The sequence below is a fragment of the Microcaecilia unicolor genome, chromosome 1, assembly GCF_901765095.1.
Source record: "Microcaecilia unicolor chromosome 1, aMicUni1.1, whole genome shotgun sequence".
Lineage (NCBI taxonomy): Eukaryota > Metazoa > Chordata > Amphibia > Gymnophiona > Siphonopidae > Microcaecilia > Microcaecilia unicolor.
Window position 1 is genome coordinate 603,994,601 of NC_044031.1, and position 14,602 is coordinate 604,009,202.

At 43.1% G+C, this 14,602-nt stretch overlaps 1 protein-coding gene across 1 annotated transcript in view; it reads right to left on the reverse strand.

The window, feature by feature from the left end:
* Positions 1 to 14,602, reverse strand: part of PTK2 (protein tyrosine kinase 2) — a 714,868-nt gene that overhangs the window by 274,924 nt on the left and 425,342 nt on the right. Inside the window, 1 exon segment of the mRNA XM_030219604.1 lies at positions 8,222 to 8,311. Within this exon segment, the coding sequence (XP_030075464.1) occupies positions 8,222 to 8,311 (90 nt within the window).

Below are 14,602 nucleotides of genomic sequence, written 5' to 3' on the forward strand. Positions count from 1 at the left end.
GGTTGACGGACAGATGCCAGAGGGTGGTGGTGAATGGAGTTAGCTCGGAGGAAGGAAAGGTGAGTAGTGGAGTGCCTCAAGGATTGGTGCTGGGGCCGATTCTGTTCAATATATTTGTGAGTGACCTTGCCGAAGGGTTACAAGGTAAAGTTTGCAGTTGTATGTATCTGTATAAGTATATATAACACAATAAAAATTATAAATAAAAAAAAGAAGGTAAAGTTTGCCTATTTGCGGATGATACTAAGATCTGTAACAGAGTGGACACCCCGGAGGGAGTGGAAAACATGAAAAAGGATCTGAAGAAGCTAGAACAATGGTCTAAGGTCTGGCAATTAAAATTCAATGCCAAGAAATGCAAAGTGATGCAATTAGGGAATAGAAATCCACAGGAGACGTATGTGTTAGGTGGCGAGAGTCTGATAGGTACTGATGGGGAGAGGGATCTTGGGGTGATAGTATCTGAGGATTTGAAGGCGACGAAACAGTGTGACAAGGCGATGGCTGTATCTAGAAGGTTGTTGGGCTGTATAGAGAGAGGTGTGGCCAGCAGAAGAAAGGGAGTGTTGATGCCCCTGTATAAGTCGTTGGTGAGGCCCCATCTGGAGTATTGTGTTCAGTTTTGGAGGCCGTATCTTGCTAAGGATGTAAAAAGAATCGAAGCGGTGCAAAGAAAAGCTACGAGAATGGTATGGGATTTGCGTAACAAGACGTATGAGGAGAGACTTGCTGACCTGAACATGTATACCCTGGAGGAAAGGAGAAACACGCTGTTAGTAATGCATCAACACATTCTCATCTGTACTCTCATCCCCCGTAATTTTAACACACTTAAACCTTAATCTACAGGTAATAATGTTATACCCGAACGTTCTCTTGCTATTGTTATGTAATCCTATCAATGTTGGTTGTTCTTCCATTGTTCTATCATTCTACTCCATTGTTTTATTCCCCTTAGCGATACGTAGACTTTATTCTAACCTAACTCCTCACATGTAACCATAATTGAGTTGTAACAAATTGTATTTCCATCAGCACAATGTATTGTAAGCCACACTGAGCCCGCAAATAGGTGGGAAAATGTGGGATACCAATGCAATAAATAAATAAAATAAATAAATAAATATGATACAGACGTTCAAATATTTGAAAGGTATTAATCCGCAAACGAACCTTTTCCGGAGATACGAAGGTGGTAGAACGAGAGGGCATGAAATGAGATTGAAGGGGGGCAGACTCAAGAAAAATGTCAGGAAGTATTTCTTCACGGAGAGAGTGGTGGATGCTTGGAATGCCCTCCCGCGGGTGGTGGTGGAGATGAAAACGGTAACGGAATTCAAACATGCGTGGGATAAACATAAAGGAATCCTGTTCAGAAGGAATGGATCCTCAGGAGCTTAACCGAGATTGGATAGCAGAGCCGGTAGTGGGAGGCGGGGATAGTGCGGGGCAGACTTATACGGTCTGTGCCAGAGCCAGTGGTGGGAGGCGGGACTAGAGGCTGGGAGGCAGGGATAGTGCTGGGCAGACTTATACGGTCTGTGCCAGAGCCGGTGGTGGGAGGCGGGGATAGTGCTGGGCAGACTTATACGGTCTGTGCCAGAGCCGGTGGTTGGGAGGCGGGGCTGGTGTTTGGGAGGTGGGGATAGTGCTGGGCAGACTTATACGGTCTGTGCCCTGAGGAGCATAGGTACAAATCAAAGTAGGGTATACACAAAAAGTAGCACACATGAGTTGTCTTGTTGGGCAGACTGGATGGACCGTGCAGGTCTTTTTCTGCCGTCATCTACTATGTTACTATGTCCAGACGAGGCAAGGAAAAGAAGGCAAAGGGCCAGAACTGGAACCCAGACAGGACAAAACACGGAAGTAGATTAAAACTGGGTCTAGAAAAGGGCAAGACAAGGACAAGATCAGGAAGATGTTCTGGCAATCCTCTGATCCGAAGGTTGCCCCTCCAGGATCTGTTGTCCAAGTCTTCCAACTTACTTTCATGGAGTTGTAATTATTTCTGTATAACAGTGATCACTGGGCCATGTTGAGATTCCATGTCTTCTACATTCGACACTCTCTGTTCTAATACACTGGTCCAAGTTGTGCGATCAACCAACATAGTTTCCCATTTTGGTCATTTGACCTCTAAGTGTTTGTAGTCTGGGTCCGATGGCTTTTTCCACTGCAGCTGTTAGTTGTATCAGCTAATGATCTCAAAAGGCTACAACTTCCGTCAGCCCCGGTTCCGCAATCTTAGAGTCTCCACCACGTGGCTTCTCAACTTCTTTTTTCAAGCTTTTTCTGGGCATATTTTTATCGCAGAAAAGCAGATATTTGTCCATAAAACTATCAACTTACTCGGTGATGAGAAGGCTCTGAAAAATATGCACCGTCATTTTTTTGCTAGAGTGGGGTGCGGGGACCTGGAGCCGTTCTAATCCACATCTGACTCTGTCAAGGCATCACATGGTCTCTCACCTAATGAACGTATGTATCTTACACCTTTATTTTAGTGGCTTTGTTTTACACGTTCTGAGAATTTTCATCATGTCTTTTATGCACTGAGACAGCAAATTTGAAATCTCTCATTTCTAGTAATGTGACAATTGTGCTTCCACATTTCATTACATACATGCTCTTCTTGAAAGCATGCACACAATCATTTTATATCAAAGAAATGATAACTTTTAAATAGGAATACTTTCATTAACTAATTGATGAGATCATTTTAGTCTACTCTATGAATGCACTTCCCCCTAATGATTAAAATAAAATGAATACTTATCTTTTTCTCTTCTCATTTATACTTAGTTCAAAAGTTACCAAATATCCTATAAAATACAGAAGTGGGAACAGAAATTATATGAAATTTGTTACTTGTGGAATTTTTTTTAGACTAAAAATTCACAGCCTGACATGAACTAGTTCAAATCAAACACGGCGCATGTAAACCGGCTCATGGAAAAACATTCAACCCCTCTTTGTGTGCATTTCTGTGTTTGGGTGGGGGAGAGAGATGTTCATTATATGTATTTCATTTGTTTTGTCTCCATACATTTGTGGTTGGAACAGGAGAGGAGTAAGGAGGGTGGTTCAGTTTGAAGGGAGTAACTCCATAACCACTGTGTTTCAAATGTTTGTATGCTGCAGCTGTTGGAATCCCCTATGTAATAAAAATGCATTTGCCAATTTAGCTGGGGACTATTTTTCTGAGCCCATGATCCAATAGTGGCCATTTCAAACCTGATCTGCCTTTTCTACCTTTTATTTTTTTTTTGTATTGTGTAATTTCTCCTGTTTTTCCCACATACAAAATTTGGCCCAGTCCTGTTAATTTTTTGCAGAGTTATTTTTCTCCCCAGATAGTTTTATGAAATCTAAAGAAAATGTCTATCAATCCACTGGGTTAGAAGAAAAAAAAAAAAAAAAGAAAAGAAAGGGACAAATATAAATGGCAGTTACTTGTGTACGGTGCAGGTTCAAGTGCTCACCTCAAAGTTACAATCGTACACCTCTACTGATGTGAGCGATTCAACAAGAAAAAACAAACAAACTTAAGAACAAATCCTTCAGGGGAATTACATGACTTCTTACAGTGTTGACTTGTAGCTTGTGCTCTCTCCCTGTCGGGTTTTAAAATTCTTCACTGTTTAGCAGTCTTACCGTCTTATTTTTGAATGCTATTATAGCATATTCTGCATTTGTAAGATCATGGGTTACAAATCTAATAAAAATGATGGTTCATTCATTCTGCTTCGAAGAATTCTAAGAATGAACCAAGCACTCCAGAGAAGGCCCTGATGTTGCTGCTACCTCCAGATAAATCAGATGTCAAAATCAAAGACAAAATTGCTGCATAAACTAATGCAGCAGAACTTCAACACAACATCGGAGATTAAATCTGATCTTAAAGTCATGTCAATTTAACGCAAGGCTGAAGCTTACTGAAAAACGCATCTCTGCACATGATGAACAACATCTTGCTACAGAGCACGCATTAAATAAGATAGATTTGCTTCAATACGAAAATGAAGACTTATTCAATCAGATGCAAACAACCAACCTAAACCTCTTGGGTACCCCCAAGGTAAAGCTATTTCAGCATGTCTACAATCTTTTTGTTTAACTTGTTAAATATAAAACCGGAAGTTACTCTGGATACTAAGCGTGCTCATTGCACCCTCATGCAGTCTTCACCAGGAAATAATTTTCCTCAACAGATTATTATTACATTTTTAAGACACAATCAAGTTATGTTATTGGAAGCAGCTTGTTCCAAAAAATTGCTGATACACAATGGCTCTAAAATGCTACTGGCTCCGGACTTTTCTAAACCCACTGCTAAAAAGAGAAAATTGTTCTTGGAGATGTCCCAAGTTGAAAGCTCTGGGTGCCCAGTATGGCCTCCTTTATTCAGCCATAATGTGGGTAACATTCCAGACCCCCACTAAGCACTACTCAGACCCTAATGAGCAACTGAGATTTTTGAGGCACACTCTGCTCAAACAACATGATATATTAAATGTGCTCTTCCCCCCCAACCATAATAGTTTGTTGTATGAAATTGGTTAATCACTTGATGGCTGCTAGCTTTTTATCTTCATCTGTTCATACACCAGCATAGGACTATGTGCTCCTCAGTGGCGTAGCAAGGTGGGGGCGGTCCGCCCCGGGTGTCAACGGGTGGGGGGGGGGGGGGTGCATCCATCCACCCCCCCGGTGCAGCGCCTCCCCCCTGACACAGTCCCCACCTGCCTACGAGCTCCGTCCATCTGCAGACGAAGATGGCACCCTCCCCACCGGCGTGGACCCCCCCCCGGCATAGCGTTACCCCCCCCCCCCGACACAGTCCCCACCTGCCTACGAGCTCCATCCATCTGCAGCGCTGCTGTAAAGAAGAAATCACTTCGTCGGCCCTTCCCCTACTCACTGTGTCCCGCCCTCTGACGTAACTTCCTATTTCCTCAAGGGCGGGACACAGTGAGTGAGGGAAGGGCCGATGAAGCCATTTCTTCTTTACAGCAGCGCTGCAGATGGATGGAGCTCATAGGCAGGTGGGGACCGTGTCGGGGGGGGGGGGGGGTGGCGCTATGCCAGGGGGTCCATGCCAGGGGGGGGGGGGTGCCACCTTAGTCTGCAGATGGACGGAGCTCGTAGGCAGGTGGGGCCTGTGTCAATGGGGTGGTGCTGGGGTGGGGGGGTGCTGTGTTGGTCTGCACCCGGGGGGGGGGGGGGTGTGCAGCGGCAATCCGCCCCGGGTGCCAGCCGACCCCGCTACGCCACTGGTGCTCCTCCATTCTGGATATAAGAAACCCCGTTCATTGAGACATTTATTATTTTGTTCAGATGTTTTTTTTTTTGTTTTTGCCGTTTTGGCCTGATTTAGTCTACAATTTGTTTTATACATAAGGATTTTTCTCCTTACCAGCAAAATGTCTCTGTTGTGCATAAAAGATGAGGATATGGATGTCCTGCTTCTTCACCTTAAAGCAGTTTCAATAAGAAAAAATTACAGATCACTACTCTTAACATTAAAGGGTTTTCCCATCTATTAAATGTAAAAAAAAAAATCCTTTACCTTCAAAAAATTAGGAACGGATATATGTCTACTCCAAGAATCTCACCTGGATATGAAAGAAGCATCCAAACTGTCTGGTAAACGGTTTGATCAATGTTAAACTGCCCCTGCACAGGGCTGAAAAAAATGGCGTTATTACCCTTACACGCAGATCTTTTCCTTTTTATATTTTTTTCTCATACATTTGATCCTGGTGGTCACTGGTTACGTTTAGAAGGCTGGCAAGCCTCTGACAGTAGTCAACGTAACGTTTAATGTAGCAAACACTGATGGCCCCACTTTCTTCCACATTACTAACAGTTCTGGCTCCTCCCCTCTTTATCAAGTACTACCATATTAGGTGATGATTTTAATTTCCCTTTGGACTCTTGTGTGGACACATTACTACTACTACTACTACTATTTAGCATTTCTATAGCGCTACAAGGCGTATGCAGCGCTGCACAAACATAGAAGAAAGATAGTCCCTGCTCAAAGAGCTTACAATCTAATAGACAAAAAAATAAATAAAGTAAGCAAATCAAATCAATTAATGTGAATGGGAAGGAAGAGAGGAGGGTAGGTGGAGGCGAGTGGTTACAAGTGGTTACGAGTCAAAAGCAATGTTAAAGAGGTGGGCTTTCAGTCTAGATTTAAAGGTGGCCAAGGATGGGGCAAAACGTAGGGGCTCAGGAAGTTTATTCCAGGCGTAGGGTGCAGTGAGACAGAAGGCACGAAAGTCTGGAGTTGGCAGTAGTGGAGAAGGGAACAGATAAGAAGGATTTATCCATGGAGCGGAGTGCACGGGAAGGGGTGTAGGGAAGGACGAGTGTGGAGAGATACTGGGGAGCAGCAGAGTGAGTACATTTATAGGTTAGTAGAAGAAGTTTGAACAGGATGCGAAAACGGATAGGGAGCCAGTGAAGGATCTTAAAGAGAGGGGTAGTATGAGTAAAGCGACCCTGGCGGAAGATGAGACGGGCAGCAGAGTTTTGAACCGACTAGAGGGGGGAGAGGTGACTAAGTGGGAGGCCAGCAAGAAGCAGATTGCAGTAGTCTAAACAAGAGGTGACAAGGGTGTGGATGAGGGTTTTGGTAGAGTGCTCGGAAAGAAAGGGGCATCTTTGCACTCTCAAACATCTTAATGGTTGGTCTGACTTATGAAGGTTACTACATCCTACCGCGTGGGAGTATTTGTACTCCAGATTGGACTACCTGCTATGTTCTAAAGACTTGCTCCCTATGCTTGAATCTGGAAAAATTCAAGAACTATCAATTTCTGACCATGCTGCTGTTACTTGTGATTTCTCTTGGTCCCCTGAGTCTTCGAAAACCTCCTCTTGGAGACTCAATATTACTCTACTAGCAGATGACTCTTTTGTTGCAATGTATCTCCCAGAAATCTGCGGAATGTTTTGCTATCAACTGTGGTCTGGGTATATCATTTGTCACTATGGGCTAGATTCTATATATGGCACCTGAAAATTTCAAGCGGAAAAAAAATACGCCTAGGCGTACTCTTTAAAGTATGCCTAAATTTATAGAATTGGCTTAAATTTCCACATGGTATATAGAATTATGCCGAGCACTTCTCCATGTGACCAAATTTAGTCACGGCCATTTATGCCACGTTTTACTTGGCGTAAATCCCGACATCTAAATTAGGCATAAAGCAGATGTATTCTATAGCAATGCACATAGAATTTAGAAATGCCCACACTCCGTTCCCTCTTGAACTATGTGACATAGTATTTAGGCACACCACATTACAGAATACACTTAGCGAGTTCTGCACGTAAATCTTAATGCCAATTAGTGCTGTTAATTGCTTGTTAACATCCAGACACTGCTGATTTGCTAGTTAACCAATTAAGTTACACGCATTGTTATAGAATACGCTTCGATTTCTGCACGGAAATTAAGGTGTGATATATAGAATCTGGCAGCATATGGGAATCCTACAAAGCCTGGTTATGTGGTGAGACAATTAGCTACTCAGCTCACCTTTGAAAGACTAACAATATTACTAATACTCAACTGGAACAAGAAATTTGTCAACTTGAGTCTGCCCTTTATTCTGGTCCTTCTAAACTATAATACAGAAACTTTGCTTACTCAAAATGCAATACAACTATTTTACCTCAACAATTAATTTCAAACAGAGCATAGTATATCATTCGGAAGCCAATAAAGCTGGAAAGCTATTGGCCTATCTCATCTCAAGGGCAGAGGTGTGAAACAACGTATTACTTGCATCAGATCACTCTCTGGGCTATCTTGTACAGCTTCTTCTCAAATCTTAGCTGACTTTAAACACCTTTACATTGACTTATATTCATCAGAAAGTTCTGCTACTGACGCTGTTATAGTCTCATTTCTATCTGGATTACAGTTACCTCATCTCTCAGATCAACAGACGCTACTTTTAAACAAGCCCATCCTTTAAGTGAAATCATATCAGCTTATATCTCTTCCACCAGCAAAAAGCTCCGGGCCCTAATGGCCTCCCGATGGAGTTTTACAGATCCTTTTCTTCATTCCTTTCAGCGAAATTACAGCAATATCATCAAGCATTACTCAACTCTCAACGAACGAGCAGATTTCTAGAGGCCAGTATTGTGGTTCTAACAAAACAAATAGCTGATTTTTTTTCAATACAGTGATACTTACCAAACATCCATACATCACTAGCTGAGGTAAAACGTCTAAAGTTTATAGACTCTGGAGCCATCCATTTGATAGGCAATTTCCCTTTGGAAGCTGTAGAGAGGGAGAAAGGTTTATAAGAGAAATCCATGCTTACTTTTTCAGTCAATGAGATTAGCATTTTTGTAATACAAAGTACTTTTATGGTTCTACTTCTAAAGATAATAAACAAAAATAAAATAAAACAAAACCAAAAGATAAAATACCTTTTTTATTGGATTAACAATACATTTTTTGACTAGCTTTTGAAGGCAATGTGTAAAAGATGACAAATATAAGAATATATAAGTGAAACATAAAACATTCCAAGGACAGCCACATAGGGAAGGTTGGGGTGGGGGTGAGAAACAGGAAGAGAGAGATGGGTGATCAGAGGGTGACAAAGCATATGGATTATAATGTGATAGGAAACCCAGATCTTTGAGCTAAAAGTCCTATCTGGTGGGTGTCAAAGTATTTCATCATTTTAACTTCAAAGGTCTTATGTTCCTGGATTGTTTTAAAATTTCCATTCTCACCATAAAGTCCCTGATGCAGTGCTCTTATCTTGCAATGTGCTCTCCCACAGAAGTGTCACCCTTGTTATCTTTGTGGTATATAATGTGGTACCTGTTTAAGCTGATTTTTGTCTTAAGCATCTGGCCTCTCTCTCCAACACAGCATCCTTCTTCAGTTTTGCACTGAATGATATATACTACATGTGAAGAACAGTATGAGTAGGATCCTCTTATGCTGAACATTTTCCCCATGTGAATAACTGTGGAGTCCCTGTGATGAGTGATGGCAGTTTGCAGCTTGGTATATTGTAGTGATGTGTAACTTTCTCTTCATTTTGAGCATCTGTTGGGAGTTGGCGTTTCACTAATTTTCACTTCACATTAGGTGGTTATAGAAAGGTCAGCATTGGTGGAGCTGAGAATATCTCTTTCAATGATCCATCTTTCTGGGGTAGTGGTTGTAAATCTTTTATAATTTTTTCTCAGTTTTTCCAGGTCTGGATTGTACGTCAGTACAAGGGGGACTTTCTCTGTGGTTTTCTTTTCTTTGAACTGCAATAGGTTTTCCCTGTGTGTTTTAAGAGAAGAGGCAATTTTCTTGGAGACTTTGGGGTTGTATCCTTTTTGTTTTAGGGATTCAGTCAGGATTTTAAGATGTTTCTCTCTTGTCTTTTAGGCAAAGCATATACAATGGTGTCATGTGGCTTCGCTTTGTATAATAGACTTTTTTTGATTGTGAAGGGTGGAAGCTGGAGTTGTGGATTTACAAAACAGGGGGGGGGGGGGTCTTTGGGGAAATTCTTTGCTAAAAAAAGAAAATACATAATATGATTGTTTCCATTCAGCCTGTTGGTTACCATTAAAAAAAAAAATGAACAGGGAAATGATGATGCCAGAGGAGGCTGGGTAAGGAGGCCTGAAGAGAAGCAAGAAACTAGACACTAGAAACCTGTTTCTGTTACCATCATTACACAGAAACTACAGAGAAAGGAATTGTTGCTTTCATACAATACCATGTAGATCAGTAATTATGGAACTAGAGACTGCTGGACAACAAAATCATGAAATATATGGGATTTTCTGTATACTGGGTGAGAGGGGAGAGAATAGTGAACCAGGAAGATGAATGAATTTGGGGAGAGGGGGTTGAGTGTGTGAGGTGGAGGGGGTGAGGGCTGTTGTATTTGGGCATTAATTACATTACATTATATAATACAGAGTTTATAGCCCATAGATAACAATACAGTTCACTGTGGACTCCATAAACATTGATAATTGAACCATTTGTGTTATATAGATGCATATTTTCAAAGCACTTAGCCTTCCAAAGTTCCATAGGTTTCTATGGAACTTTGGAAGGCTAAATGCTTTGAAATATGCCTCAGTCGTCAGCAAAATGATCTCTAAAAACTAATTTTCCCATAGAGTACAACACATTTACAAAAAGGAAAGTTTTAAGTGTCCTTTTGAAATCTAGAAAAGTTCTGATCTAATTCCAAACTGTAATGAGTTCCATAGAGAGATGGCCTGATAAGGAACGGAAGGGGGGGTCAAACATTTTTCAGACTTAACCTTTTTCACAGTAGGATAACATCATAATAATTGGTCATGAAGACGACTACATTTATGGTCTAACAGGCTGACCAAATCAATCATATAATGTGGGGCTTCGCCATATAAAATTTTAAAAACCATAACCCCTAGTTTAAATTGGACCCTAGTTCAGCTGGGAGCCAGTGCAATTCCAGCATGAAGGGAGTCACAGAATCAAATCTGCCTAATGAACAGATCAATTGGATTGCAGTGTTTTTGGACTACTTGTAAACGTTTTACAGAAGCTTTTGTACACCCAGAGAGGACAACATTACAATAATCCATTCTAGACAGGATAAAAGCTTGTACTATAAGCCTAAATGCTGATTTGTCTAAATACTTTTTGATAGTGCAACATTTTTTAAAGTAGATAAGATTTCTTGATCAATGTGTTTATATGGGGTTTCATAGTAAGAGCACTATTAACCTCTACCCAAGAAGGTTAGAAGTTTTCTCGAAAGAAAATAGATCCACACTACCAGTGAAATGCTGAAGTTTCAGTGGATGGTCTATATGACCGAGCCACAGAAACTTGGCTTTGTCCCTGTTCGGTTTAAATCTACGAGACACTCCACAAGATGCCCTCCAGGACTATGACATTGTAGCTCTAACTTTAATTTGATAAGAGCTATTGCAAGAAAGCCATGAAACCACTGTAGTACAGCACCATGAATACCAAAACCACTCAGAATAGATAACAAAATCCCGCAATCTACTAGGTTAAAAGCACGAGAGGTCAAACTGAATAAGAACTGCACATTTGCCTTGACTTATTAAAGTTTTTCCAAAAGCAATAATGAATGATACAAGTGTGGAGAGATGGGATGGTAAACCTAGGGGTAGGGGAATGATGAGTATGAGTCCTGGTTTGGGTCACTCTTTAAAGAATGAACAGCAGAATGTTGGCGATGATCCAGTTAGAAGATGTATGGGAGGCTCATGGGGAATGGGAGGAGACAGAGGGAAAGGGGAAATTGGACTTGATATACCGCCTTTCTGAGGTTTTTGCAACTATATTCAAAGCGGTTTACATATATTGATACTAATTTTGTACCAGGGGCAATGGAGGGTTAAGTGACTTGCCCAGAGTTACAAGGAGCTGCAGTGGGAATCAAACTCAGTTCCCCAGGATCAAAGTCCACTGCACTAACGACTAGGCTACTCCTCCACACAGAGAGGGAGAAATAGCTAAACAAGGTAAGAAGGGTTGTAGAAAGGGCCAGGAAGGAGAGGGATTATATAAAAGTATCAATAAAATTGGGTTAGGGATTGTGACTATGAACGTGTGAGAACCGAATGTGCCATGAAGGAAAGGGCTATAATTTAGAGAGTTGAATTAGTTACAAGTGGATGTATGTTTGATACAAGAGATGAACCTACTTAAACGTCATGAGAGGGCATCAAATGGGGCTCACAAGAAAGGAAGGGTGTGAATTTTATTTGTCAAAACACTGAGGATGGAATCCCATTAAACATGCTAGAAAGGAGAAGAGTGATTTATCTTTCTGAACCTATCAATGATCAGAAGTTCAGAACAGTCAGTATGTATGTACCAAAATGTGCAAGGGGTCTTTTCAGACCTTGTTTAGGGAAGCTGTTGAATTTTAAGGCTGGGACTCTGATTGTGGGGGTGATTTCAAACTTATAATTCATCCTATAATAGATAACTTGAGGAGTGAAATGCACAGATTTGTACACCCTAACTGAAAGGATTACATCTTTTATTCACAATACCATCATACTTACACAAAAATAAACCTGATATGTCTAGAGGTTACTGGCAGTAAAGGGGTAGAACATATTATGTGGTTGGATCATATGTCATTATGCAGGGCCACTTTAACTACCTATAGAACTCTGGGCAAACTTTAGTGGCTTGCCCCCTTCTCCCTCCAGCCCAGCACTCTGGAAAAGAATCTTCCTTCCCTTTTCCCTCCCCTGGTCCAGCAGCTTCCATAGCATCCTGTCAAACAAGCCTGTCAAAAAAGAAAAAAAGGAACATACAGGTGGGGGATCCTCTGCCAGTTCCATCCCTTAGAAACAGGAAGTCCATTGTCAGATGTAGCACGACCAGCAGAACCATTAACATACGTGGAGGGGCATAATCGAACAGGGCATCCAAGTTTTCCTGAGGGCGTCCTCGCAGAACGTCCCCACGCAGGGGCGGGGAAACCTGTATTATCAAAACAATATGGGCGTCCATCTTTCGTTTCAATAATATGGTCGTGGACGCCCAAATCTCAACATTTACGTCGTCCCTAGAGATGGTCGTCCCCAATTTTCGGTGATAATGGAAACCGAGGACGCCCATACTACTACTTAGCATTTCTATAGCGCTACAAAGCATACGCAGCGCTGCCCATCTCAGAAACGACCAAATCCAAGCCATTTGGTCGTGGGAGGAGCCAGCATTCATAGTGCACTAGTCCCCCTGACATGCCAGGACACCAACCGGGCACCCTAGGGGGCACTGAAGTGGACTTCAGAAAAAGCTCCCAGGTGTATAGCTCCCTTACCTTGTGTGCTGAGCACACCAAAATCCACTCCCCACAACTGTACACCACTACCATAGTCCTTATGGGTGAAGGGGGGCACCTACATGTGGATACATGTGGGTTTTTGGAGGGCTCACATTTACCACAAGTTTAACAGGGGGGGGGGGGGGGGGGGGATGGGCCTGGGTCCGCCTGCCTGAAGTGCACTGCAGTACCCACTAAAACTGCTCCAGGGACCTGCATACTGCTGTCATGGAGCTGGGTATAATATTTGAGGCTGGCATAGAGGCTGGAAAAAATATTTAAAATTTTTTTTAGGGTAGGAGGGAGTTAGTGACCACTGGGGGAGTAGGGGGGAGGTCATCCTCGATTCCTTCCGGTGGTCATCTGGTCATTTAGGGCACATTTTTGTGGCTTGGTCGTAAAAAAAAAAAAAAAGGACCAAGTCGACCAAGTGTTCGTCAGGGACTCCCTTTTTTTCCTTTATCGGCCGAGGACGCCCATGTGTTAAGCACGCCCCAGTCCCGCCTTTGCTATGTTTGACACGCCCCTGTGAACTTTGGTTGTCCCCATGACAGAAAGCAGTTGAGGACGCCCAAAATTGGCTTTCGATTTTGCCGATTTGGGCGACCCTGGGAGAAGGACGCCCATCTCCCGATTTGCGTCGAAAGATGGGCGCCCTTCTCTTTCAAAAATAAGCCTGATAGTAACATAGTGTCACGTCCCTCACCCGTTAGACGCTGCCCATGGCCGGTCCGCTCCCCGGGGCCGCCGCTTCTACCTCGACAGACTTGCTTGTGAGTGGTGGAGACTTAATTTACTACTCTCTGCTTGCTGCCTGACCTCTGCTTAGAACCCGACTACTCTCTGCTTGCTGCCTGACCTGACCTCTGCTTGGAACCCGACTACTCTCTGCTTGCTGCCTGACCTGATCTCTGCTTGGAACCCGACTACTCTCTGCTTGCTGCCTGACCTGATCTCTGCTTGGAACCCGACTACTCTCTGCTTGCTGCCTGACCTGACCTCTGCTTAGAACCTGACTACTCTCTGCTTGCTTGCTGCCTGACCTGACCTCTGCTTGGAACCCAATTATTCTCTGCTTGCTGCCTAACCTGACCTCTGCTTGGAACCCGACTACTCCCTGCTTGCTGCCTGACCTGACCTCTGCTTGGAACCAGACTACTCCCTGCTCATCGGCCGACCAATTCTCTGTTTGAGTCCTCTCTGCTAGTGGCTTGCCCTGACTCCTGCCTGTTCCTGATCGTCCTTCGTCCGCCGCTTACCCTGACTACTGCTGATCCTTGCTTCCCCTTGTTGGACATCCTATCTAACTCGAGCTTCAGTCTGAGCTCAGTCTTCCGTTGTCTGCTGTCTGTGGCCGTCTGACCCCTGCCCTATCCGGAAGTCCTGTTGGCCGCCTGCACCTGGGGGCTCAACCCTCGGGGAACGGTGGTCCTCTCAGGTGAAGCCTTCGGGTTTGCTCGGCTGCCCAGCAGAGCGCAAGTTCCTGACCTCAGTGCTGTGCTCAGTCTGGGCACAAGGGCTCACGAACATGACACATAGTAAATGGCGGCAGATAAAGACCTGTACGGTCCATCCAGTTTGCCCAACAAGATGAACTCATTTTATATGGTTTATGATACTTTATATGTATACCAGAGTTTGATTTGTCCTTGCCTTTCTCAGGGTACAGACCGTAGAAGTCTGCCCAGTACTGTTCTTGTACTTAGTTCTGAAGCTAACGTCGAAGCCCCTTAAAA